The 26,365-nt window shown below is 45.1% G+C and overlaps 3 protein-coding genes across 3 annotated transcripts; 2 read left to right on the plus strand and 1 right to left on the minus strand.

Moving 5' to 3' along the window:
- Positions 1 to 5,662: 5,662 nt before the first annotated feature.
- Positions 5,663 to 19,635, plus strand: LOC108105529 (frizzled-3). The gene is made up of 2 exons (XM_017212159.2): positions 5,663 to 6,085; positions 17,736 to 19,635. Exons 1-2 carry the CDS (start codon positions 5,861 to 5,863, stop codon positions 19,248 to 19,250), a joined length of 1,740 nt encoding a protein of 579 aa, XP_017067648.1. The 5' UTR covers positions 5,663 to 5,860; the 3' UTR covers positions 19,251 to 19,635.
- Positions 19,636 to 21,184: 1,549 nt separating this feature from the next.
- On the plus strand, positions 21,185 to 24,195 carry LOC108105516 (protein O-mannosyl-transferase 2). Its single transcript, XM_017212142.1, has 10 exons — positions 21,185 to 21,392; positions 21,474 to 21,557; positions 21,617 to 21,701; positions 21,764 to 21,868; positions 21,923 to 22,031; positions 22,101 to 22,882; positions 22,938 to 23,178; positions 23,244 to 23,392; positions 23,458 to 23,893; positions 23,956 to 24,195. The coding sequence occupies exons 1-10, from the start codon at positions 21,283 to 21,285 to the stop codon at positions 24,147 to 24,149; spliced, it is 2,295 nt and encodes a 764-aa protein (XP_017067631.1). The 5' UTR covers positions 21,185 to 21,282; the 3' UTR covers positions 24,150 to 24,195.
- Positions 24,196 to 24,381: 186 nt separating this feature from the next.
- On the minus strand, positions 24,382 to 26,056 carry LOC108105517. The gene is made up of 3 exons (XM_017212143.2): positions 25,443 to 26,056; positions 25,067 to 25,378; positions 24,382 to 24,973 (listed from the first exon to the last, which is right to left on the minus strand). Exons 1-3 carry the CDS (start codon positions 25,983 to 25,985, stop codon positions 24,563 to 24,565), a joined length of 1,266 nt encoding a protein of 421 aa, XP_017067632.1. The 5' UTR covers positions 25,986 to 26,056; the 3' UTR covers positions 24,382 to 24,562.
- Positions 26,057 to 26,365: the final 309 nt, after the last annotated feature.

The following is a 26,365-nucleotide window of genomic DNA, read 5'->3' on the forward strand; positions in this document are numbered from 1 at the left end:
GCCATTTTGCATGTTCATAGTTTCCTTTTTCAGTGTACTTTTTTGCCTACAGCGCGTCGATTGCCTTTACAAATTTGCTGTAATGAATATTTCGCAGAAGACGTAAACCGATTCCTTGTTGGCTGCCGTTTAGCTCCCGCTCCGTGCGTTTCTGCTCTTGTCCACCTCTTCACCCCCGGTTTCCTCAACCTATCCTGATCCGGATTTCTCCCCGCCTCGCCCTGCGCTCTACCTGCAGCATATAATCTCCATTATAATGATGGGTCGAATGCAAAGCGAGGTTTCCCTTCGATTTTTGTGTCTCGTCCTCTTTTCGGCTGCTGGGTTTTATTCTTAGGACTTGTCTTTCACGGATCGAAAGCCCCACTTAGCCAGAAATGGTTCAAAAGCTCAAAGTTGGTGAGTCATACTCCCCAGGATTTATGATAATGCAATTTTTACAATAAATTCTACAGTTATATACGGTTTACAAATGATCCCATTGAAGTAATCAAAAAGTATTACTAATATAAATTGGAAAAATCAAATGCCTAAAAGGTAACGTATTACTCCCTTTCAGATATTCTGATGCAGGTATCAAGGTCTTCCTGGGAACCCAACCACCTTAAAGACTGTGCGCACTTTACTACATTTGCTCAAATATCAAAAATGGTCTTTCTTACCTGTCTGAGCGGGTTCAAATGGCCTTATCATGCGACCCGTCCGCCGCTCTGTTATCATTTAATGAACGCCTCAGCTTCCATTCCCTGTTCTTATCTTAAGTAAAAGGAAGACCACTCTCGGACCACAGTCTCGGCACTGGAAGAAAATAGGAAATACCATTTATAAATAATTATTAATTTCCTTTTATACAAATTTCTAAAAAAAATATAGAAAAGCAAGAAATCTGTAAATAAATGTCTTGCCTAACTGTTTCTTTTCTATACTGGCCCTAAATTGAAGACATAAAAACTTTACTTATTAAATAAAAAAATATATATTAAAAGATATTCAGATATAGCATTTCTCGCAGTGAGCCCCAAGTCAGACTCCAACTGCAGCGCAATGTTAATATAGCGATAATCGTGGATCCATCTACTAATTAATTGACTCTTTGTGTTCGCTTTATTTTATTTTTTGAGCGCTTACTTGCTCTTGTTTGCCACCATCTGAGAGCCCATAGATAGCCAGCCGATCTGGCCAGTATCCACCATCCACCATTCACCATCCAGCATCCAGCCAACCATCCGCGCATCTCATCTCTCGCGGCGCTTTCGTTTCATTAAAAGCCTGTTTCAATTTTCTGCACTTTAGTGCCTGATGCACTTTGGCATCTCGAGGCAAGGCGGGCCACTCAGCCGTGTTTTTTCTTCTTTTTTTTTATTTTCCCCATGGTTCTGGCCCGCCCTCCTTCGGCTTATGGCTTCAGGTCCGGCTTTGTGGTCTGGCAACATATATTTGCACTTTGTCTGTCCCATGTGCTCTGTATTCGTCGTCCTCGCCCCGATCATCCTCGCTGGTCTGCAATCTTCAATGCTCAAAGACCCGAGCCGTATCGGAGCTCTTAACCCATGGGAACCGCTGTGCTGCAGACTGTTCAAAAATAGGGTAGAAAATAAAATATTTTCGAAGGGTATAGCTCGATCCAAAACTTCCTTAAAACTCAATTAAGATACCTTGAAGCTTTAATAAGAGCCCCTCAGTTTGATCTAAAGCATTTGCTTTTTACTGCCGAATGCTGAATTCGTTGCATTCCTGTTCGAGTTTAGGGGTATTTGATGACAGTAGCTCGCCATGGGTTAATTGCGGCACCGGGTGTGTTGATAATTTTGACATTTAGTCCCTTATCTAAAGTTCATTTCGGTCGAAAATGGAAATTCCGCGGAACCCTCTGCCTTCGCAGTCGCATTTGTATCTCTGTGAGGTCGCTGAATTAGCACCTACACAGGGCCTGGAAAGAGCCGCAGCCAAAGCCGAAGCCAAAGCCGAAGGAGGGGAGTTCGAGTTCCCCTTCCCGGAGCTCTTAATGTCTTGGCGGGCAACTTTATTAGCACCCCAGTGCGGCTCACATCTTTCGCCGATGCCGCCTTATCGCCATCCCAGTTCCTGTCTAACCGTCCGACGGTCCCTCCGTTCCTCTCCTGCTGCCAGGATGTGGCAAATTATTTTTGCCGTGAACTTCCCTCCAACATTCCGCCGTATAGACGAATGTCTAGGGCCATCACAAAGGGAACCGTACGCTGACGAGTGCCTGCGATCCTTTGTCATTTTTATTTGCCATTTTTTCACCATTCGCCGTTTTTTATGGGGTTTTATTGTCTGGCGGAGGTTTATTGTTTTTTGGGTTCCGCATCCACCAAACTTTTATTCTTCAGCTGCGTATCGGTTTCCCACAGACTCATAACTCTTTTAATTGGGCCTATCGAATAACAGGGTATTATAGTCGGTAGATATTTATACATTATTATTTGCTAAGCTCAACTGGAGTGAGTTGGGCTAACGCCGCGCTATCCTAGTTACCTTTTCCCCATGTACGTACGGTATTTGTTTACAAAGCGAGTAGTTACTTTCCATTCCTGGGTCGTACACAGGCATCGCACTGTTTTTGCCACATTCAAGTCGAAGATTTATGTGGCTAGTGTAACTGTAGAAGCAGGATAATCCGATGTAATTCTCTTTGGTAGGCAGTGCAGGCTTTTCCCCCTTTAACTCGCTTTGGGAGTAACTTTAGATTCCTTTAGTCTGAGCCGCGGCGATTCACACGGTGTCCCCGGCCAACGAATGATTCTTGGCATTGTAATTATCGCATTATTCCTAAGGCTTCTGCAAGCGGATCAAGTAAAGCGTACGGGCACAAAGAGTTGGCCAAAAGAACTCCCGCCGGGAGTCGCCAAGCGGATTGAATGGCAGGCGTGCGCCATTTACGAGGGCGTTCAAGCCCCCCAGCCCGCCACCTGCCCCCATCTGCGTGTAGTTACTACCTCCACAGCAAAAAACTTCTACGACTCTTCTTGATTTTGTATAATATAACATGAAATATTGATCGTATAACTGTGAATTTACTTGCGGAAGATCAAGTATATCAGTTCACTAGGTAAATATTGTGGTTCCGATATCCAATTCATTCTCTAAAACCCCCTCCTACCACGAATTCTCCCCCTATTCCGGCGAGCTGGCCGACCAAGAAGATAAATAAAATAAATATTGACGCGCGTCCAATTCGCAAGAGCAAAGGCAGAGACAGAGGCAGAGGCAGAGGTAGAGGAAGAGCAAAAACAAAAGCAAACACCGGCGAGCAGAATTGAGAAGCAAAGGGGGAGGAGAGCAAACATCGTGACTTGGAGCCGCGGCAAAACATCAAGCATACTGAATAAAGTACTCAAAACGTATTTAAAAGTACTAAACACAAGTACCAGAGATTAATAAGCGCTTTTGAACTCGGCCGACCAGAAAACTAGTTAATGGAACGCTCGCAAAGGCCGAAAGAGCGCTGGATATTCGCGTATCTGTGGGATACGTTTACGTTTCTGACCGGTGACTCATGTCGGACGGGACGTCGCGAAGTCGCGATGTCGGGATAACCGACCACCGGGTCGTGCCCACATACACTGGCACATCTTTGTCAAGCGTCGGGGGAAAAGCGCAAAGAAACCGAAGTCAACCGTCAACCTGGGAAAGCCGAATGGAAAATGGTCGATGGCGGATGGAAAATAGCAAGAAAGACACCGTGGAAAATATGATCGTTTAACATGTTGACAGCGCTTAACGGTTGAGCAAATCCTCTCCGAGCGGCGTCTCTTTGATTCACGGAAAATGATTCGAAGTGTCAACTGGCAGGAGATATAGCCACTCTCTCTAGATCAGAGAGATATAGTATGGGGCTACAATAATAAAACTATATACAAATTGAAATGAGAAAGTGATGACTATTCATGGCCACCGTTTACGATCGCTTCCTATATCCGGCCAAAAGAGAACCCTAACAAAGGCACCACATTACCACAAATGGACTAATCCCGACCAGCAATCACACGAGATGATGGAGAGGGGAGTACTCCGATCGGAGCACTTAGCAGAAACACTCTTGGGCACCAAACAAAAAAACAGAAACCCGAATGTGGAATGAATATTGGGTTTTGGGTAAACAAAGGAGGCCGAGGATCGATCGTGGCAGGGGCAGGGGCAAGGGAAGGGGCAAGTGCAAGTGCTTACATTAGCTATTATACGCCATTCAGTCCGTTCATTCCGTTCTCAGATCGATCTCTTTGATGATACTTCTACGTGCGCATCCAAGTTCAAACAACTGGCGGATTTTGAGAATCAACAGCACAAAAACAAACAAACAAAGCGGACGGCTCTCCGGTACTCTGGTTCTCCGTGTCTCCTCCATCTCCCCTCCACTGTACGGATTACCCGTATCTTTTCCTCTTCTCGGGCAGTACTTACATGGGGGATTATCAGCGATGACAATTGGGAGATCTAGAGATCCGGATCGACCCGAACGTTAAGTGGTTGGAGCTTATGATTATTGTGTTTTTTAAACAGGGAAGTAAGCCACACAATGGAACAAGTGGAACCATATTAGCCCGTACATATTGGTCTACAATAAAACAAATAGATATAGATCGTACCCATGATCGTTCCAGTCCTCGCCACTGGACTCAACTTTTCTCTGTTCATGTTTTTCACGTGTTGGGAAGGGAAAAAGATATCCGAAGAAGTGGTTACCCATCCGGTTGATTAGATTTTCATTTGGACCCAAATCCAAACTGCCGAAGATCATGGAGCCATAATAAAATTTTCAACAATTCGCTTGGATCTGCGATTTTCTGCGCGGCTCCCGGGAAAAGCTTTACAAGAGGGCCAGGGCAAAGGGAGAGGCCCAGAGGAGGAGCAAAAATCTTATCTGGCTGCCGGAAATCAAAGCACACATCAAAGATCGCCGACGCCGACATTTGCAGCGTGTGGGGATCGCGGTGTTCAATTGCATCCACCTCATCCCCTGCCAGCCCCACCCCCTCTGCAACCACTCCCTCCTCCGTCCAACTCACCTAGCCCCCAGTCCGGCAATCGTTCAGTTGCGTTTGATGTTGCTGTTGCGGTTGGCCGACGTTGCCGATCGAGTTTCGTCACCTTACACTCAGAGAAAAGGTTTTGTTACAATTCACATTTCACAGACATATTTCTGCACTTGGAAAATCGTTAGCAGGTCCCCTTATAGTAGTTGTCTGATCCTCAAGTGATCAACGTTTTTCTCTCTGTGTAGAAGTATGTCGACGCTTTGGATTAGATGGCAGGGTCGTCGCTTCCCCAGCTTCCCCAGCTCACGTGCTGGGTGAACCGCTTCCATCTGTATGGCTGAGCCATGAGTGGGTTCTCCATGGGTACGGATTCAAGTGTAAAAAACTCGCGGATGGTGGTCTGAACGATCAAAAAAGGAGCACTTACTATCCACCCATCATCATATATCATCCTGTTCCGTAACTGGGAGTGCATCTATCGCCTTCCAGGGATTGTTTGCTCTCCGATGGAATGGGTATGGAAACCGTACATTTATTTGTCTTCATTAGCCACTGAACCATCGAACATGTTGCAGGTCGGCACTCGACCAGGTTCGAGGCACTTTCAGCGGACAAAACCCAACGACTGGCGGCCGAGAGCCGGCAGTTTGTTCGTAAGACCAGAGACCAGCGGTCACGTTTCACGTTTCACAGTTCTATGAGCGGGTTTTCCAGAGATCTGAGAAATACGTAACTTACTAGAGATCGAAGCAATCAAATAACAATCCCATATCCAGGCCATTTTTTTTACGTGCTCGCGAGTGGTATTTAAACAAAAGTTCCCGGAGTGTCAAACATGACCCCCTAAAAACCCGCATAGTATGAAACAGCCAGTCAAAATGTACACCAACCAGATCCTGCTTTTGATTTCGGCCGTGGTCATGACCTCGGCCAGCAATCCTAGCCAGAACGGCCCGGTGGCAGCCGGCCCGAATGGATTACAGTGCCAGCCCATCGCCGTTTCCGCCTGCCAAGGTCTTGGCTACAACATGACCGCATTGCCCAACCTGGCAGGTCACACCAATCAGCTGGAGGCTGAGCTCCAGGTAAGTGGAGCCGAAAAGCAACTTTTGTGTGTAAATGGCTGTGAGCCAAAAGGCAGGCACGTCCAGGGTCTCGGCGATCCCACACTGTTGATAAGCCCGGCTTTTGTGTGGCCCATAAAAATAATTCTCGTCGCTTACGTGCGAAAAAAACTAAAACAGCGACTAAAAATGAAAATAAACAATAAAGCCAAAAGCCAGGCAGGTAGCTTTAAGAAACTCTCAGTTTTTAGAAGTACTCAACCGTATGTTGAAGCTTCCATGTCTACAGTATGGAATCGAACTCAAAGCAAGTGAAAAACACATAGAAACTAGTGATAATGATTTAGGATTCCAGCAACTCTTATTAGAGAACCAATTCACGAACAATCCTTATTAAGAAAAAGTCAAGCAAAACAAAGGCATCAGCCAGCAGCCAGCAGCAAACAAAATATTGCTCAAAAGTCACAAACTCTTGCCAAATGTCCAAAGTTATGAATGACGGCTACGTGGGGCCCTCTTGGGATCGGACTTGTGGGGGGAGATTTTCGGAGGGCGGCGGCTCATCAAAGTGCGGCTCTTTCGCCCCCTCAAGCCCCACTCATCCTCTTGACAGCCCACGCTTCCACTGCACGCTCAACGTTCACTTCGCGGATTTATTTTATTTTTACAAAATACTTTCGAGACAGTTGGTTGAGGCTCTGCTTGGGTAATGAGTGTATTTTAATTTGTATTTTAAAAATATAACATTAAGAGCAACCGTAAATAGTCTTGTGGTAAGAACTAAACAAGTTTTAAGTTCTTAAAATACTCTCGGCTGTAGCATGGCCAAATAAGCAGCGACTTAAGCATTGGGGTCATCTTGGTCCATAATTTACCGTGAAAATGGCCCATGGAAATTGCTAAGTGGCCGCAGAGTGCGTGAAATGAGCCGCCGAGGAAAGAGTCGGCGGAATGGGCAGGTCGTTTAGTAGAAATCTCTAAAAAAGAGCCACAAAAGATCTCAGTTAGCCAGGGAGACCTGTGCGATTGTGCCGGCGACAAAGAGAGAAAGGCGAGAAGAAAGAGCTGCCGCTGGGAGGGTAATGTTCCAGCATTTCAGTCGGCACTGAGAGAAAATCTATGTTACTATTTCGACAACAAGAATAGCTAATGCCTTTAAGAACTCCACTGATATTAGCATTCCATTTCCCTGCGTGTGGACTGATGAGTATCAGATTCGGATTGGACTTGGCTAAGATAGAAGCTGCATCTGTGTGTCGGTGTATCTGTGTGCACAGTCGGGTCCATTAACACCTTTCGGCCGGAGTTCGGTTTCCTTTGAGCGTATCTTGCATTTCATGCCCATGCCCTCTTTTGGATGGAAAAGGCAAATGTCGATGCCGATGACGCGGTGCTGCCGCTTTTGTTGTTGTTTTCAAAGTCGATGCTAAGTGCAGACATCGGAGATGACAGGGTCAGCTGTTTTCCCGGCCAATCTAGCTACTTTTCAGGTGTCTCAACCCATTTCCCATTCTCGAAAATATATTTCCTACAATTTCTATAAGAAAGGTTAGTTCTTTATACTTTAACGTTAATAAATCTAATCGTAGGTATTAATTTTTTGTCCAGTATTTCTGGCATCACTGACAGAGGCAGGGAAAATGCGACAGAAGCTACTGACCATAGGCTTTTTACTGCAGTTTTGGATATTCTCCTTTCTTCGGCTCTGGGTTTTAGTTTTTGGACTTTTTGTGGGGCGTTCGCCGAGCTGGTTGCCGCCTACTTTTTATCGTGGCGCTGGAGACGAAGAAAAGAAAAGGCATTGTCCGATCTGGGACTTGGTTTCTATGTTTTTCTCGGTTATCTCAGTTTCCTCAGTTTTCTCAGTTTCCTCGGGTTTCTTTCATTTCTTGGCCGTTGTTTAGACAAAAGAAGACAGTAAACGAAACGCGGCCAAGCCTCAAGAGGCAATTAAGCAGCCATCCTGCCTCTAAAAGATCCGAAAACAGGCAACAAATTGAATCGGAACCACGTAAAACAGATCAAAGCATCTGGAAACTATACAGAAACACTGAAATCAAAAGAGATCCCCACGGCAGCCACATCAAGCGGCAATAAAAAGCATCAAAAGAAATACACGGTACTGAATGGCTGTATTTACATAATGCTCTAGAGTCTAGAGCAATGGCCAAGTACATGCTGGTACATTTCACATGAAATGGGATGAAAGCCAGAGGGAAGTTTATATGAGGCGCACTTAAAGTGGCAATGGAAGCCCACAGGGTTATAATTAATATCAAGATGTTTACCCCACTGCCTGTGTTCTTACATTTCTATTTGAATATATTCCCTTGTGGTTCATCTAGATACAAGGTTTCTCTGTTAAGTACTGAAATATTTTATCTTATTAGCAAAAAACCCGAGTATGAAACCCTTTCTCTTTTTGTTCAGTATTTCAAACTGTTTATGAATCTATTAAGTTTGGAGCAGTAAGGTTGAATACGAATAGTTTGCCTTATCAGTAGTAGAAGATTGGAAGAGCACACATACGCACCGTGGAACGCAGGGCTGCCACGTGAAGCGGCGTTGTGGGTGCAAATAGATCAAATGGAAATGAAAACACCACCGAGAAGGTCGGTTCCGTGACGTGTCCAAGATCGAGAGTGAACACCGAAAGTGCATTTCTCCTCGGCTAGTCAGTTTATCTTTTTGACAGTTTGTGGGTTTGTTTGTTTGCCTGTTTGTTTGTTTGTCTCCATGCTCGCGAGTTGCTGTTTGGCGAGTGGGCGTTGCAATCAAGTGCCGACAAAGTGCTCGTCAAGCGACAATTACAAGTAAATTAATTGAAAGTGCGTCTCCCCGGGCTGCCTTCATAGATAACCATCATGCGACTGCCAGCCCTGCCTGTTACGTAGTTCCCTCCACAAGCAGATACAAATTTTGTATCTACAGTTTGGTTGCCAATACTTAAGTTCCCTCTCTCAGTGCAATCCGCTGAAATCACATCTGTACCTGCTTTAATACGCAACTTTGTTTTTATATATTTGAAATAAACTAATGAAGGTATCTTTGGTCCAGATGTATATACCATCTGTTTAAGATTTATAGTTGGTGTTATATCCACACAGCCGAAGGTGTGCGCATCTTTTACCCATTTTTCACTCCACCGTTAAGCCAGTGGTGACAAACCGAGGCGGCGTTTTATGTTAAGTAATTGTAAATATTTGAGCAAGGCATTAGCCGGCGAACGAAAGTCCGAAAGCCAAGCAGTTCTCTCAAAAAAAGTAAAAATAAAACTTCACACAAGGCCGCAACCTCATAGATGGCAGCCATAAAGCACCAACAGCAACATCGACGATGGCGATGGCGACAATAAAACTGTTTGATTTTGAAAATCAGAACCCATTAAGAAAGGGTGGCTCCGAAGGGGGCTTTTGATGCCGGGAACAGTCCGATACCCAAAGGAATGCCGTAAAACGTATTTTTTATGACAATTGCCAGCGGCTTATCGCTAGCTAAAGGCCCGTATCAGCCATATACGCCTATGTACGTGCATATATAGGCCGCATGACTTAACCTTAGGCAGGGCAAAGTACATATATCAATCTGATATCACACACTATCAATATCTAGCGGCATTTGATACAAGAACCCACTTCTGAAGAGATATTTTGAAATACAATTGGGAAGCTAACTCTCTTAACATAACATTACCTCAATATTATGGTATCTTTATCAACATTTTCAGTCCTAAGATTCCCCAGCTTAGGTGTCATCCCGCGACTGTCATTATACCCTGCCTTGTAAATTCCCGCGTTTATTCCCGCCCCTCCGATAAATATTAGTACAACAACTAATGTGCTTGCATTTGGCCGGCTATCTGCCGAAAAATATCTATGAAGCAGCTTTCGAAGAAAATGAGGAACTCACAGAGTTAATCCGCCGGACGTTTCTGATAAGAAAGGCAACCCGGCGAGTGGTCTTATCGGAGCGCGGTGCGCAAATGCCAAGCGCCGGGCTGTTGTTGTTGCTATTTCTGCTACCAGGCTTACGTGCCCCAGAGCGAGAGGGCGCTATGTTTGCATTGTAATTATGGCAAAAGGCACAACAGGGGCATGAGGAATCCATCAGGGCGGCATTTGAAGCGACTTAACGCTGATAATGTCACACACAAACACAGGCCTTTTGTTGTGCCTGCTCCTCGACGACGACGACGACTGACTTTGAAGTCCGGCGAATGGCGAACATAACTCAGCCAAATGTTTTTTCATGCACCGAAAGAAATGAAGTTATAGTTTGGACTTATACTACTTGAGTAGACTTGCTTTCCATATTCCATATGAGAGAACTCCTGTTATTATTTCAGTTTAGAAGCAAACTTCATCCAGCATCTTATTTTTAATTCTTAATCTTTAATCATATTTTTACCACACTGCCAAAAAGTGTGTTCAGTGTCTTCCGAATATTTTATAATTCATTTCTGCCCATGGACTTTTTCACTGGAATTTTTTGGCCTGGCCACAATCCGTCTCCATAATGATGGGTAAGGCAGTTGCAATGTTGACAAAAACACGCTGAACGCCGAAGAAACCCCAGAGAAACGTACGAAAAAACAAAAATGAAAAACTGAAAACAATTAGTTCATTCCTTTGCCGCAGTGGCTTCTCATGTTTTTTCCCCTCCGCTGTTGCTGTTGCTGTTGCTGGCACTGCCGCTGCCTCTGCCTGGTGCCACCACACGCAAAAAATGCGGCAACGTTTTTCAAATGCCTTCCCAGCCAGTCGGCGAATGGCAGGCGAAAGAGGAAATGAGAAGGAGGAGTGAGATGAGCCCGAAAGGAGGGGACAGGGCCAGGAAGGAGCAGCAGCAGGCTCCCTGGAATGTCGGAGTCACAGAGAACAAGGGAATTCTTTGGAAAATAACCTTAAGAAATTTCGTTTCGAAAGCTCAGATACACTAACTTCACACATCAGTATCATTGTAAATTTTAAAAAATTATTCAAAGATCAGAACCTATACCGGTTTTATATATCTTCACAATACCCACGGTCAGGGTATAATAAAATAGCAGGGAGAAAAACACACGACCGGGAGATGAGACTTACCAGCAGGTTTGTGTCTTAAGTCTTTTGTTTTGCTTTTGTGCATCAGCGGCAGGATGTTGGAGATGACGTTGAGACGTTGTTGCTGTTTCTGCCGTTGTTATTACCTATTGTTGGTGTTGTTGCTCTTACTCGTAATTACATGGCAATTAAGTTAATTGAACTGCGCGCCTGCGCACGCGTGAATTGCGCTCACTGCTTTCCCCATTCGCCTCCGTCTCGGTGATCTCTTTCCCTGGATTTAACTGAAAAAAAAAGAAATAAAATGAAAATGAAAATGCAAAATGAAACAGCTGGCATAATTTGCGCTGTAAGCTACTTGCGTGTACAACCGGCAAACGGCAGCTCATTTTGGTAATCCCGCCTGACAGAATGTCAGAGCTGCAGACGACAGCGCATACATTACCTTCCCCAAAGCCCATACAATGCCACGGCCTGTCAGGTCTTCCGATCTCCTCCAGGGGCAGTCGCAGTATCTCTGGTCATGGACCAACCAAACATGTCCCAATTGTATTGCCAACGTACTCGCATGGCCGCGGAGATCTGGGCCAACTGGAGTGCCTTTGAGTGCCCGGCCGCAGATCGCTGACGAAGATTATCTAACTCGGCAGCGGATGGGAACAGCTCAGGACAGCAACTTAGAAGCGTTCTGCATGGTAAATATAGAAAATAATACATTTAGGTACTCCATGTTAAAATCAATTTTGATATTTACCAAAAAACTATTTTTGTGTACTTTCTTCTTACCAAATAGAAACGCTGACTTCTGAGCCGTGAACAGTGGCTAATGGTGTGCCCTTTGCTGTTCAGAGGATGGCTTAAAGTTTCCAGGCGAGGTGCTCCTTTGGTGCATTCCGCTCGACGAAGTTAGCCTTTGAATGACAATCCTCGCCTGTCAAAATGTCAATTAATTGTGAGACGACAGTCGTATGTCGTCGGCATCTCTTGACAGTTTTGGCAGCGGTCGGCGGGGCCTGAAGAAGCCGACTAGCTTGACTATCTTCGGTAACTTGGCTAGCTCGCCACAGCCAGCTGGCTTAGCCAAATTAGTGGTGCACAAATGCAGTCACTTAAATCGATCTGTATCTTCGGGATGCGGACTCATCTAAGCCAGGGCTAATTAAGAATGCTAAATGTTTTCTTGCATCTGCCGCTGTCGCTGCCGCATGATGTCATTGGATGTCTCGGCGATTTATCATAGCATCGTTGTCGCCACGGGACGGCATCTTAATTATGCAAATCAGCAGCGCAGAATCAAGTCAGCGATGTGCCTGCCGAAAAACAGAAACATTTATACATAAATACACCAACAAAAATGTTCTAATAACAGTGTCAATTGATACTAAACAATGTAAATATATAATACCTTTGATAATTCGCAACTCGCTGACCGTTTTCTCTGCGTGTATCAAATACTCGACCACAAATATATGGCTGCTGGGGTCCCCGCTCGCTAATTGCAAGCGCTTTCGTAGCAAATTAAATCAATTGACTTTGAAGTTGTGCCGCCAGTGAGTCTGGCTCTCAGTCACCCTGCCGCTCCCCTGCCCTGTCTCTGGCATCTGGCAAACAGCTGTCCATTCCCATTAGAGGCCGCTCAGGTTTCGGACTGCCAACGTCAAACGGCATCTAAGCCAAATGAAGTACCCACAATGCACGAGAGCCTTTAGCTCACTCTCTTGATATCTTCTCAATATATAAATATTTTCTAATGTCGCCATGGAGCACTGTATACCTAATCAAGTCCGCTCCCAATATCTGGCGACGTATCTCAAAGATACGGCTCACCGCAAACGGTTCGGGTGAAGCAATGAAATGAAATGAAAGGCCGCCGTCACTTGTGAGCCCCGTAAAACGACTAGGCTGACCAAACTTGACTTTGAGCCGCCGAGTGGTGCGTCAAGAGATCCTCTTGTCCACTGGCCACGTATACGTGTATCTTTTCAGCGGCATTTCGCAACACTTGTCCCACTGACAGCCGGCAAATTGTTTGAGGCCTCCAAATCCAAATCCGCATGCGAGTCAAAGACCACAACTAGTTGCGTCTCGCACTCGCAAATATCGCACACTCATCCAGGGGGGTTCCCCAAGTGTTGGCGGTCGATGGACGAAAAGGACAGCTTCCGTCAGCGGTTGACTTTCGAAACTAAAAAGAGTTTAAGATGAGATATAAGGTGTCAGTTCATGTTATGCAGCTCACCATTCTCTAATTTACGAGTTAGCCACTTATTTTACCCAACAATATCTTATGGGGATGGGGATGTACTTAATGTTAAGCCGGATTGCACCCATGGCAAGGATATGAGCTGAGGATCAGAAATGTTAGATTAGATTTCACTTCCAAGCACCTTTTCTTTCAAAATTTACCGCCAGCGATTTTTGCCTGTAATTCCTTTCGAAAAACTAAAATACTCAAGTCAAAGTGCTGCAGAGCAGTCTGACTCTCCTCCCGTCGCCTCGTTTCTGGAACTGGCATTGACTTTGTTTTCTGCCTCGCAGTCATTAATCAAAATCGAGAAATCATTAGGTCTGCGTTTAGGCCACGAGGTGTCAACTTGGCCATTGTAGTTGCTGTTCTGGGCCTTGTAATTGAATTGTGAACAGGGGTGTGTGGATGGGGGAGTGGAGAGGGGCTGTCAGATTGCCTTTCGGTGGGGCAGAGGCAGACTTCACCCAAAAAAGTGTGAAACATGCTGCGAAAGAAATCGAGAGAAAAAAAATCAAAATTAAAGGAAATAGCCGCGAGTCAAAAGGCAAGAAGAAGAAACAGAAGGAGGAGAGAAAGAAAAACCCAAAAACCGAAACGAAACTGGGCAAAGAATGGGCTTGCTTGGTTTTTGGGTTTTTTAAGTAAATTAAGCAGAACTTCTTTTTGTGGTCCCTATCCAGGCGGCGAAACAAAAGTTGATCTCATGATTTCTCAAAATCCGACCAAGCCCGAATCCATTATATTAACCACGCTCTGAATGCTTAGTTAGAAGAAATGATTCTGATAAGTCACTATTCTGTTCGAATGCTTCAAATTCAAAATCAAAATCATTTTACTTATTTCCCAATCTCGATACCGAAACAACGCCAAGATGTTCCATTGCTGAGCTGGCTAATAATCAAATGCCGAGTGTAGTAAGAAACCATCGCATGGAAGCCTTTTGTATTTTGCCGACTGGCCGCGGTAATAACCATAATTTCGTGGCGCGACCAAAAAGAGTTTGTCGCCTTTCGTCGGGTGGACGGCGAACCGAGGCGAATTGCCAGCATTTGGCCAACGTTGGCTTTTGCTTGGCCAAAATAACAGCTTCGAAAAACAGGAAAAAATGCCCAAAGCGTTGCAGATTGCATTCGCTGCGCAGACTGGAGAGTCGGAGGCGATCATCATGACCAAGGAAATGATGATGATGAAATGATGATGATGATGAACAACAATGCCCTTCTGCATTAATAATACATTTTAGGCACTCGGCTAGCTTTTAGTGTGGCCCAAACACTAGCCTACATTGGTTGATAGTGAGAGGACTGCAGACTGTTTTTATTAAGAATTATGATGCTAATTGAAACACTTCGTGGGTGTAAAAACACTCACTAAAAACACTGCCCTGATGCCCAAAAACATATTGAAGATTTCAGTTTCTGGGAATCTTGAACCACTGTTGTTGTTGTCCTCACCTGTCGCTCCTCTTCTACCTGATCTGCCCGTTTCATGCACACCGAATCTCACCATCTCACTCCCCCTCGTGGGCAAGAGCAGGTCTATTAGGGTGATTGCCTCTCAGTTCGTTTTTTTGTTGCTTCGTTGCTTTTCTGTTTCACCAGGCTTTCGGCCAAGACGATGATGCGGTTCTCGGGCCAACTGCATCATTAAATTATTATTGCGGGCAGCTATTTTCCAGAGAGCTGCAAAAGCCACAAAAATTGGAAATCGCGTGTCTAATGCCCCATTCGAGATGCCCGCCGGTTCTTGGATGCCGGCCTTTTTCCTTCTCTCCTTTTCATACTTTTTTGGCCTAATGTGGCTTAATTATACAACATCAATCTGGTTACTGTTCGCCAGCAAACAAAGAGCCCGGCGAACTGGCCGCCATTAAATCCATGTCAAAAGTCCCCCTGGTGATCACCATCGGCTCAACGGCTCATCGGCTATCAAAAGGAGATGCCAGTAAGCTGGGCATCTTTCCACGGAAAACGCTTCTCGATAATTTGATGCAGCTTTTTTTCCTCTGTTTTTTTTTTTGTGTGCCGTCGTCCCAAAACGTTGCCCTGACTTGGGGTCCTGGCTTTTTTCTGCCGCGCTGACTTGTCTAAAATTCCACAAACTCATAAATGTGGATGCGTCTGGTTCGTCATCGTCATCGATGTTGGCAATCCTCGAATGACAGACATTGTACAGAGGGAAAAGAGATCTTAGGCCGAGTTACAGAGTGCCAAGCAAAGTATCATAAATACATAACCTCTAAAATGTACAATATTTCTTTCTGTGTGCGCTCAGTGACTTTCTTGGTTGGATTAATTCCGCATCAGCGAAGTAGATTCCAGATGGAAGAATGTGGATTCGTTTGAAGTTATTAGATGGCATGGCTGGTAATTGACAATTAATTGCCATCGACAACTGCAAATGGAAATGGAATGAATGCGCACCTGGGAAACTGGCGGCGTTTTTCCACGTGTGAAGTCTGACAAGTTTTCACACCAAACACGCACAACCTGTGAGATTGTTAATGGAAGATAAACAAGAAAAGATTTCAAAGATTATACCCCGGCAAATATTTCAACACTAAGTTTGTGTAAAAGCACCTTTAAAAAACATTCAAATATTGATCTTTTAAAACATCTTCCTTGGAATGACTGATCAAAAATGCATGATTTTTTTTGAAAACCAAGAGTACGTTGTTCATGACAAAGCCAAAAGTGGTCTAAATTTCGAATGTAATAAATCGTTGAGCTTGTTTTTTAAATCCTAGTCAATCTGTATTCACACTTTAAAATGTCAAATTTTTGCCATTTTTCGAAAAAAATTTTGATGTTGCCCCTTATCGAAAATGCGAAAATCGCCTACTCCCATTATTCTTCTCAAGACGATACTATTATGTCGATAATTTAGTCAATCCTTATATTACATAACACACATATCTTAATTACCACATTATTGATGGCCTTTCCGGAATCTGTTGCTTTCCACACAGGATGTCGCATTTATCTCATTCTATTTTCTGTGTGAATATTCATGATTCATAAATATATTTACAAATTAATATATAAATATACATACATACATACATACACATGTAGACAAGCTTACATATCTTGCAACTGTCCCGCGGAGCACCCTTTGTAGTTTTGCATATAAAATAGCTAAGCTCTCCAATAAAACAATTCAGATTGAACACATCTGAAAACACAATCCTGCAATCACTGTTTGTGTATTATTTTATCTATTCTTAACACTTTTTAAGAGCGAGAACAATAAATTAATGTTGTTTAGAAGCGCAACTCTTTAAGAATGACAAGTGGCGGGAGGACTTCAAGACGCCGAAGCAAAAGAGAAGATAACCGTTAAAGCAGCTGTCCCGCAGATCTGCACATTGCTCTTGTCCTCTTTCTTGATGCTTCTTCTTCTTTATCAAAGTATTTAAATAAATGCTTTCGTCACATATGTATGTATGCAAGTGTGTAGCTACATTGTTTATAATGTTCAAGGTTCTTATTGGGATTGGTTGGTCGTTGAGCTTGACTTGATACATAAATCGCAATATTAACAAACATAAATGTACGTATGCACATACACACACATACATACACACAACCATAAGTAGACGCGCGCGCTTTAATTTCAATTATCCCGCGCAATACTCTTAAGAATATGTAATTTCACTATTGTAACAGTTTATATACAACAAAATGCAAATCAAAGTGTTGCGTTTACCTTATCTCTCACCTCTTATGTTTTATTATGTCTATTATCTATAATTTTCAACACTTTTAAATGGTAAAACCAATATTCTATGAATGGAATCAGTGAGTGCAGCTCAAAGAATGAAAACCGTAATAACCGGCGAAAAAACGAGAATGGATAACGCGTCCTTTCTCATATTTTCGTCTCTTCTTTGTCAAAGCATTTATAGATTTAAAATAAAAATAAAATAAATAACCGCGACAGTCAAAAGCCAGAGACAGTAAGACAGTAGAATTACACGATCTAATATCGCAATTTTAGCCAATTTAATATCACATATTAGCCAATATAAGCAAAGTGCAATTACCGCAAATGGCAAACGTTTATTAAATTACACTGAGTTTTTGTTGCTGCTGGCGTGTCGGCGAAACAACAAAGAGGGACAGGGTTTTTATTGAATTTTTATTAGATAAAATTATAGGTATCAAATTACTAAAGTGCGAACCGGAATGCGAACCGCTTAGAATAACACTTTCGTCCCCTGTTAATTGTTGTTTTGATAAATGTTAATTAATAAATGCAATGGCAATAATTCAAAATTATTCGCCTTTGTTGTTTTATGTAACTCTAGGTTGAAAGTTCTTTTTCAAATTTAATATTTGAATATATTCTAAGATCTAATATTATTTTCATTTTTTTGCAGATTGCCAAACTGGTGCCCCTAATAGAGTCTGGTTGCTCTCGTCGGGCTCGCTTTTTGCTTTGCTCGTCGCTGTTTCCGCTCTGCACGCCGGACGTGCCACGCCCCGTTACCGCCTGCAAATCGCTGTGCGAAACCGTTAGAGGCGAGTGTACGGAGAATGCTTCGCCGCAACTGATGGAGCTGTGGCCAGCGTTCCTGAACTGCGACGGTCTGCCGCAACCGGAGAAGCACGAGCTATGCATGCAGATTCCTCAGGAAGTGGCTGCTGCAGGTGGTCCCAGTGGCCCGCCCACTAGCAGTGCAGCCAGTGTCGAAGACCACCCACAGACGTATCGCTTCTGGAAAAGCGGAGCACCACCTGCACCTGGTGTGGGCGGCGTCTTGTGCCCGCAAAACTTTAGCGGAAGTCCCTTTAACCCGGAGGAGTGTGTACCCCAGTGCCAGCGGGACGCCTTCCACACCAGCGCCCAGAAGAAGATGTCGGAGAGCTTGATCCTCGGCCTGTCTGCTGTGTGCTTTGTCCTGACCTTGTTCGCCCTTGTGACGTTCTGGGCGGAACCCACCCGGTTTGGCTACCCCGAGAGACCCGTGCTCTTCCTGTGCCTATGCTACAACCTGTTCAGCGTGTGCTATCTGGAGCGCATTGTGTTCCACAACCAGGCCCGGATGCAGGACGTCCAGGTGCAGGGACGACTAATGCGACCGGCCTGTTTGCTGACGCCTCCCTGCCTGGCCTCCTACATAACTACCTCTTATTTGAGCCTGTGCGCCGCAAGCTGGTGGCTGATCTTCACCCTGTGCTTCTACCTCTCCTCCCACAAGAAGTGGTCTAGCGAAGCGCTGGAGAAGAGATCCGGTCTCTTTCATGTCCTGGCCTGGGTACCCCCACTGGCTCCGCCCATTGCCGCGCTGCTCCTGGAGAAGGTGCGCCCAAGCGAGCTAACTGGCATGTGCTATGCTCCGGGATTTGTGGAGCTGCCCGCATTGGTCCTTCTTCTACTTGGATTGTACTTCACCCTGAGGGCCTCTAGATCCTTGCTTTCCCTGCAGCAGCAGCTCCAGCCCACCCTGGCACACCACCGCTTCGGACAGATCAGGAAGCGTTTCGTAGTATTCTCCCTGCTGTACTTTGCACCCACGGCAGCCGGCGTGGTGGCGGCTCTTTGCGAGCGGTACGCCGATTCTGTGCCCAGTTGCTCCACGCCCGAAGATTGCCTTTCGCCCACTCCGTTAAGTGCTTGGCCAGCCTTGGTCAGGATATTCTTTCAACTGGTGGGCGGAACCTTGACCGGACTGTGGGTCTGGTCGCGCAAGACCTGCGAGAGCTATAGAAATCGGTTGGCGACCAGCGGTACGCCCACCTCCTCGCTGATGAACCAAAGCAAGTCGGCCGGAGCCCTGCCCAAGAAGCATTTGTATACCAGTGGGAAGTCCAGTGGAGGGATTACTCCCCTCTATGCAGGCATCAGCTTCCACAATGTACCCGTCTGCAATCCCAACCAGTCCAGAGTTTAGAGGGATCCTTTCATCTTTCAGGTGCTGTGGATAAATCTCTAGCAGTTGGAATATTCTCTCATGCAGACACCCCCTACTCTATTGTATATAGGAAATCCATATTCATCCGCTCCTTCTGTAGTCCTAGAATGCTCTAAGCTCTGATCTAAGTACAGGATGGACTGTACGTCTAGTTCGTAAGCCTGAAATGTGTTAATAGCTTTAAAGTCGCCTTGCCTCCAGCCACCCATCACCTCCAGTTCTTATTAGTAGTTCTTTAGCTAATCCTAAGTCTGTAAATAGAGCAAATGTTTTTTTTGTACTTTAATTATGGTATTTAAATAGTTTTAAAATTGTCAACAGATTTAGTTTCATAATCCAATATATTGTGAATATTTGAAGTGAATTGAAGACGAATTGTTTTTGAAGAGGTATCGGGTAATATCGGGACTTAAAATGTGGAATTACAAATGAGTAAGTACAGAGGTAATAAGTTACCCTGGATTCTCACGACTGACCGAGATCAGCGCAGAGTGACCAGGTTAATCACTTGTGTAGTGCCCATCCATATGGGTTAATAATACTAAGGCATCGCCTGGCGGAATTCCGAGGGGAATCGTTGCGAATTCGTTTAATTGCAACAAAAAGGCTAAATTGTTGCTATTGTCGGCGGTCCGAGCGGTGGCAATTAGAAGGAAAATGCTTAATGACAGAGCTCAGCGTTGATTGCTAGTGTTTTGGTGAAACTGCCATTCGCACCACCGCACCACCTGTACCTTATCCTCCACCTGTGCCTCTGCATGTTACCCTTTTTTTTTATCTTAGCCATTCTAACACATAACGTAACAGGCTCGGCGGTTTCTGGTTTCGAATATACGACTGGCCAACACCCTGTTTTCCTAAGTACAAGCCTGTAATTATAACGGTTATATTTGATCGAATGTGTATTGAAAAGCCATTTAGAATGACTTTAAAACAAATAGCTTCACTTACCGTATATTCCCAAATCGCCAGAATCATGAGTATTAACCGAGGCACAATTAATTTGATTGAAGCTGCCACACCGCGTGCCAACAAATTGGCGCGCGGGTTGCAGGCAACAAACCCGGGCACAGCAGCAACATCGCCGCAAGAGCAATTGTGCAGCAAGCGTGCAATTAACTCTTGTGCGCCAAGATCAAAGCGATTAATGCCGTCCTGCCCCGCTACTCGGACTCGGACACAGACTCGGGCTCGAACTTGGGCTCAAACTCAGACTCGACGGATGAACCAAGACCGGTGGACTTGGCCCAGAGCGGGGAACCACGACCGTGGAGGGTGGAGAGGGGACGGGGCCGAAAGCGATGCCAAGCCAAGCCTGACGCTTTATCATCATTCCCATCGGCGCTGTCGCTCCTCTTGTTCTGGTCCCTCTGCACGGAGAAAAATACTTTTCTAAAACAAATTATAAACTCAGGTCTTAAGGCTATATAAGTTAATGTAAAATCATTGAAAGTTGTGATATAAATTAAATATTCAAAGAGTTTAGAAATGTGCAAAAGGATTATTAGATGGGAGTTTTCGATATCGTCAAGCCATTTGGCCAAAAATCAAAAATTAGGAACTATGAAATACAGCTTATTCTACCGTTTACAATAATTATATATCATTTATATATGATAATATGTATTTGTTTTTCCTTTGCTGTTCATTTCTTTTTCATAAGTATTACATACTTTTCCTATGCATTTTATTTTAAATACTATGTACATACTTTTCGGATGCTTCCACGTCTTAGTACCAACAGTGTCCGACAGAGGCGTTGAGTGCATGCTTGTGCCAAGAAAGACTGGCAAAGACTGGTTAGGGACCAGTCTTGGCCGAGATTTATCGATAGCCCGGCTCAAAGTGCTTGCAAGCCCAGTCGCAGACCGGTTTGGCCAAGAAACGAGAAAGAAGAAAGGCCCAAAGAGAAATCATTCTCAAGCGTTCACTTGGCACTTGGCTTTCTTCTGTTGACGTGTGCAGCCGCTAGGAAATGCACCGTTCTTAATTGCCAAAAACCAAAACAGAAATGGCAGCAAGTGTTGTTAAAGCTCCCAAGTGCCCAAGACGAGGTTCTGCCAAAGATCTTTCTCAAAATGCAAAGAGTTCAGAGCCGAGAGCCAGCAATGAGGCTAACTGGTAAGTGAAACAAGTGCAAAACGAGTTAAAACAAAAACAAACGGTAAAAATTCTCAAAAATTTCAAACAAAAACAAAACAGTAACTGGTGGCTTCTCCTGGCCCTTGTCTTTCTGGTGACTTGTGCCACCCGCTTCTACAAGGTGACTGAGCCGGATCATATTTGGTGAGTGACCCACTTTTACGGGTAGATCATCTGACTATAAGTTTCCATCTATCTTCCAGTTGGGATGAGACGCACTTTGGAAAAATGGGCAGTTGGTACATCAACAGAACCTTCTTTTTCGATGTTCACCCTCCGCTGGGAAAGGTTGGAGTACTTCCATAATAGATTATATTAAACAAATTTATATAAAATTCTGTAATTAATAGATGCTCATTGGACTCTCTGGATACTTGACGGGCTACAATGGAACGTTTCCCTTTGAGAAACCAGGCGACAAGTACAACGAAACACGTTACCAAGGCATGAGATATGTAAGTGATTACAAGGTCACAAAACTTTAATAAACATATGGTGTTCATCTTCAGTTCTGCACCGTACTGGGTGCTTTGATTATGCCCATGGGATTTGATACCGTCCACGATCTGACCCGATCCGATGAAGCGGCCTTGCTATCAGCTGCTTATCTTATATTCGGTAAGTAACACCGATCAAATAGGTTTAATTTCTACGATTTGTTACTATTTTTCTATGTTACTTTCGTAGATGTGGGTCTCCTAACCCTAAACCAGTACATCCTTCTGGACCCTATTCTGCTGTTCTTCATGATGGCCTCAGTGTGGGGAATGGTGAAGATATCAAAGACTACAGCTTCCGGAGGATCCTATGGACTTCGCTGGTGGTTCTGGCTCTTTTTCACCGGCACCATGTTGTCCTGCACGATCAGCGTTAAGTTCGTGGGTCTGTTTGTGGTCCTGTTGGTTGGTCTGCACACTGCCACCGAGCTGTGGCTCATCCTCGGCGATCTGGGGCAACCCATTTGGGAGACCGTTAAACAGGTGGCCTGCCGGGCCATCACCCTGATCGTCTGGCCCATTCTCCTATACATCCTGTTCTTCTACATCCATCTGAGCGTTCTCAACCGCAGCGGCAATGGCGATGGCTTTTATAGTTCGGCCTTTCAGTCCAGGCTGATCGGCAACTCGTTATATAATGCCAGTATGCCAAGAGATGTAGCCTACGGATCGGTGGTGACTATCAAGAACCACAAGACGGGCGGGGGCTATCTGCACTCGCACCACCACCTGTATCCCAAGGGATCGGGCGCCAGGCAGCAGCAGATCACCACATACACCCACAAGGATGAGAACAACAAGTGGCTCATCAAGCCGCACAACAAGCAGCGTTTGCCGAAGGACAAGTTACAGGTTCTTAAGCACGGGGACATCGTCCGCTTTGAACACGTGGCGACCAGGAGGAATCTTCACTCCCACGGCGAACCGGCGCCTGTGACCAAGAAACATCTGCAGGTCACAGGGTATGGCGAGGTGGGTACTTAACTCTACTAAATTTGTTGTCCCATTATCACTGCTTCCTTCGCAGCTGGGCGTAGGCGATGCCAACGACGCCTGGCGAGTGATGATTGTGGGTGGCAAAGTCAACCAAACGGTGCACACGGTGACCTCCCGTCTCAAGTTGATCCACCTGCTGGAAAACTGCGCTCTGACTTCCAGTGGGAAGCAGCTGCCCAAGTGGGGATTCGAGCAGCAAGAGGTGTCCTGCAATCTTAACGTGCGCGACAAAAACGCCCAGTGGAATATCGAGGACAACGAACATAAGTTGAGTGAGTAACTGGGAAATACGTTTGTAATATTTGAGTTAAGAATCAAATCATTCATTTCCAAACAGTGCCCAGTGTAAGCTTCAGTGTGTATGCTCCCGGATTCTTTGCCCGGTTCCTCGAATCCCACGCCGTGATGCTTCAGGGAAACGCTGGACTGAAACCCAAGGAAGGCGAGGTGACCAGCAGGCCCTGGCAGTGGCCCATCAACTACAGGGTACGTCGAAGCTACAATTATCAAAAATTAACACAGAGAATAAGCATGTACCCATCTGTTTCTAGGGTCAATTCTTTTCTGGCAGCACTTACCGCATCTATTTACTGGGAAACCCCTTGATCTGGTGGAGCAATCTGGTTTTTCTGGCTCTATTTGTTGCTGTTTTCCTGTACAACGCAGTTGTGGGGCAAAGAAGAGCTGGCTTTGCGCGTGCTCTAGCAGAAACTCAATCTCAAACACAATCAGAAATTGTCGCTCAGGGTGAGGAGAGTGAGCCCTCAACCACAGACGCCTGCAGTTGCTGTCCCTCGCCGGAGAAGAAACCCCAGAATGTGCTTCCAAGAGGGGCCAATGATCCAGACCCGTCAGCAATGTCCTTGCGAGCGGCTGCCTGGCTTTTTATGGGCTGGGTGCTTCACTATCTACCCTTCTGGGCGATGGGCAGGGTGTTGTACTTCCACCACTACTTTCCAGCTTTGATATTTAATTCCTTGCTAACGGGTAAGTATATATATATAGGAATGTAGTAGTAAAAGTATTCAGCTAATGGTGTTCTCTAATAGGCATAATGTTCAATTACATTATGAGGTCTCTGCCCAAGTGGATCCAGCACGTTCTCCTTGGAGTGGTTTTATCGATCCTGGTCTTCAGCTTTGCCGCATTCTCGCCACTGGCCTATGGGATGAGTGGTCCCCTAGCCAACGAACCCAACTCCACGATGCACAATCTCAAATGGCTATCCACCTGGGAGTTTTAGTTATTATTATATATTATATATGCATACTAATATTATTATTAGTTTGGGGTTTTTATCCACTCATTGTAAGGAGTTAAGTTTGGCGAATTTTTAAAGTGAAATTTAGTGCAATATTGGCAATGCAATTCCATTATAAAAACTATCGTTTAAGTATGTTAAATATAGTATTTATTATAATATCCATAATTCAGTAGAAACTATCACAAATCTCTGTGAAGATAAAAACCCCGAATAGGCAACGTTTTTTTTATTTTTTATAAGTTAATATAATGCTTAATGTATAGAATACGCTTAACACTACGTACTGTTTATAAACAAAAAACAAAAAAAAAGGCGTTTGTAAAAGTAGCACAAGAACGATAAGCCTAAGGATCGAAGGATCGAAGCATCTGGGGATCCGTGTACCCTACATATCAATCGAATATGCCCAGCTCATCAAAACGGCGCAGAGCGTAGCGCAGTGTGTCCGTGGTGCGGGGATTGGAGGAGAACATCAGCTGGACTTTCTTCTTGGCGAAATCCTGATCCGTCAGTGCTTCGATGCTGATGTCATACGAGTCCTCCTTCTTCATGGTGACCATCGGCAGGAAGGCGTAGGAGGAGAAGAACCCATACAGCTCCCTGGCCCTGATCTCCTGCTGTATGTCCGCGTAGCTGGGCAAGAAACTCGAGTGCATCCGCTCAAGGCTGTCACGCAGGGAGGCGTAGTACGTCTGAATAAGAAACTCACGACGGTGGATCAAAACATCCAGTTGGACGCTGCTATTCAGGAAGAAGTTAATGTCACAGCCCGGGCTGCCAAAAAAGCTGTTCTGGAAGTCCACCTAAAAATTAGATAAAATTTAATTTAAATTTAATTTAATAATTAAAACAGCAGAAAAATGATTTATTTTTGAAAGATGAATCTAATTACTCACGAATATGGCATCGATGGGTTTCGTCGGCAGCTCGTCGTCGTATTTGTACATGAAGTTGTTCACCCACAGGTCACCGTGGTTCAGTACAGTGATCTCTCCCGGCAGCGTCCGTCCGGTCATCACCAGGTTCTCCTTAATGTTGTCGCAGTGACGGTGCAGCTTCTCGGCCAGCAACTCGTATCCGGGCCACTTTGATACCACGTTAGCCAGAGTCCGGCACTGGAGGGTCATGAAGGTAATGAACCGCTCGTTAGTCCGGATGTAGTTCTCATCCAGCATTCCGGTTGTGAAGTGCTCCTGAACACTAGGCTCCTGCAACACCAGTCCGCGTTTGTGATAAAAAAAAACTAATGTAAATTCTTCGGGGATCACTCACCTTCTCGGCCAGCACCATGGAACTGGCATGGAACTTGCCCAGCTTCTTGAGGATGACCACGCAGTGCTCCTCGTTTAGGCCGCTCTGTCTGCTGGCCAGCTTATAGCCATACTGGGTGAGGTCGTCGAAGACGATCGTCTGAATGGGCTCGCGGGTTGTATACAGGCACTTGGCCCCGAACTTCGACCCGTCTCCAATAAGGACCTCCAGTTTGCCAAGAACGTCAAAGTAGAAGATCTTCTCGCGCAGATAAACAGCAAGTTCCTCGAGGAATTGGGTTGCCGGCGTGATCGCAATACTCTTGACAATCATGGCCAGCTCTTCGTCCAGCTGCCTTTTGCTGCTACGATAGAGGGCCCTGGCCCTATAGATCTTGCTGCAGTAGTTCTCACCGCCTCCACCACTCGACTCGGCAAAAATGATCTTCTTGATGTCCACGCGCATGTCCCGGAGTCCGTCCTCCAGCGCCGCTTTAAAGAAGTCCTCGTTAAGGTACTTGGGCGGCTCCTGGCCCAGTCGCTTCTGCTTGTCGTCCAGCTTCATTCTATCCTTTCTTCTTCTGTGATAGTACTGCGATTTCTGGGCTTCTGGGGGAAGGACACCTGTTGCGGCGGTTTCTTCGACTGGGAAACTGTGGCCCCGCCGCCGCACTTATATATATTAAGGCCTTATCAGTAACAGGTGCAGCCGCGTCGCAGTCGGCATCGACCGCACCGATATTTGTCGCCACACCATATCTGTATCGACGACAGCATATGTACTATATAGATCAGGTGCTCCATAGACGACATTCCAATGGGGGTGACAGGCTTAAGATTATTCCCTTGTTAAGGACAACAACTTAAAATCACATGGAAAAATTTGGGAGTACTTAATCAGGAAAGTTCATTTATTATTAGTTAGACTAGAATGTTTATCTTTAA

The sequence above is a fragment of the Drosophila eugracilis genome, unplaced genomic scaffold, assembly GCF_018153835.1.
Source record: "Drosophila eugracilis isolate 14026-0451.02 unplaced genomic scaffold, ASM1815383v1 contig_2167, whole genome shotgun sequence".
NCBI classification, from domain to species: domain Eukaryota; kingdom Metazoa; phylum Arthropoda; class Insecta; order Diptera; family Drosophilidae; genus Drosophila; species Drosophila eugracilis.

Coding starts and splice junctions, on each gene's coding strand:
- LOC108105529 (XM_017212159.2), top strand. CDS start 5,861: ATGAAACAGCCAGTCAAAATGTACACCAACCAGATCCTGCTTTTGATT. Junction 6,086..17,735: donor AGCTGGAGGCTGAGCTCCAG/GTAAGTGGAGCC, acceptor ATTTTTTTGCAG/ATTGCCAAACTGGTGCCCCT.
- LOC108105516 (XM_017212142.1), top strand. CDS start 21,283: ATGGCAGCAAGTGTTGTTAAAGCTCCCAAGTGCCCAAGACGAGGTTCT. Junction 22,032..22,100: donor AGCTGCTTATCTTATATTCG/GTAAGTAACACC, acceptor TTACTTTCGTAG/ATGTGGGTCTCCTAACCCTA. Junction 23,393..23,457: donor AGTGGCCCATCAACTACAGG/GTACGTCGAAGC, acceptor ATCTGTTTCTAG/GGTCAATTCTTTTCTGGCAG.
- LOC108105517 (XM_017212143.2), bottom strand. CDS start 25,985: ATGAAGCTGGACGACAAGCAGAAGCGACTGGGCCAGGAGCCGCCCAAG. Junction 25,379..25,442: donor CCATGGTGCTGGCCGAGAAG/GTGAGTGATCCC, acceptor CTGGTGTTGCAG/GAGCCTAGTGTTCAGGAGCA. Junction 24,974..25,066: donor AACCCATCGATGCCATATTC/GTGAGTAATTAG, acceptor TCTAATTTTTAG/GTGGACTTCCAGAACAGCTT.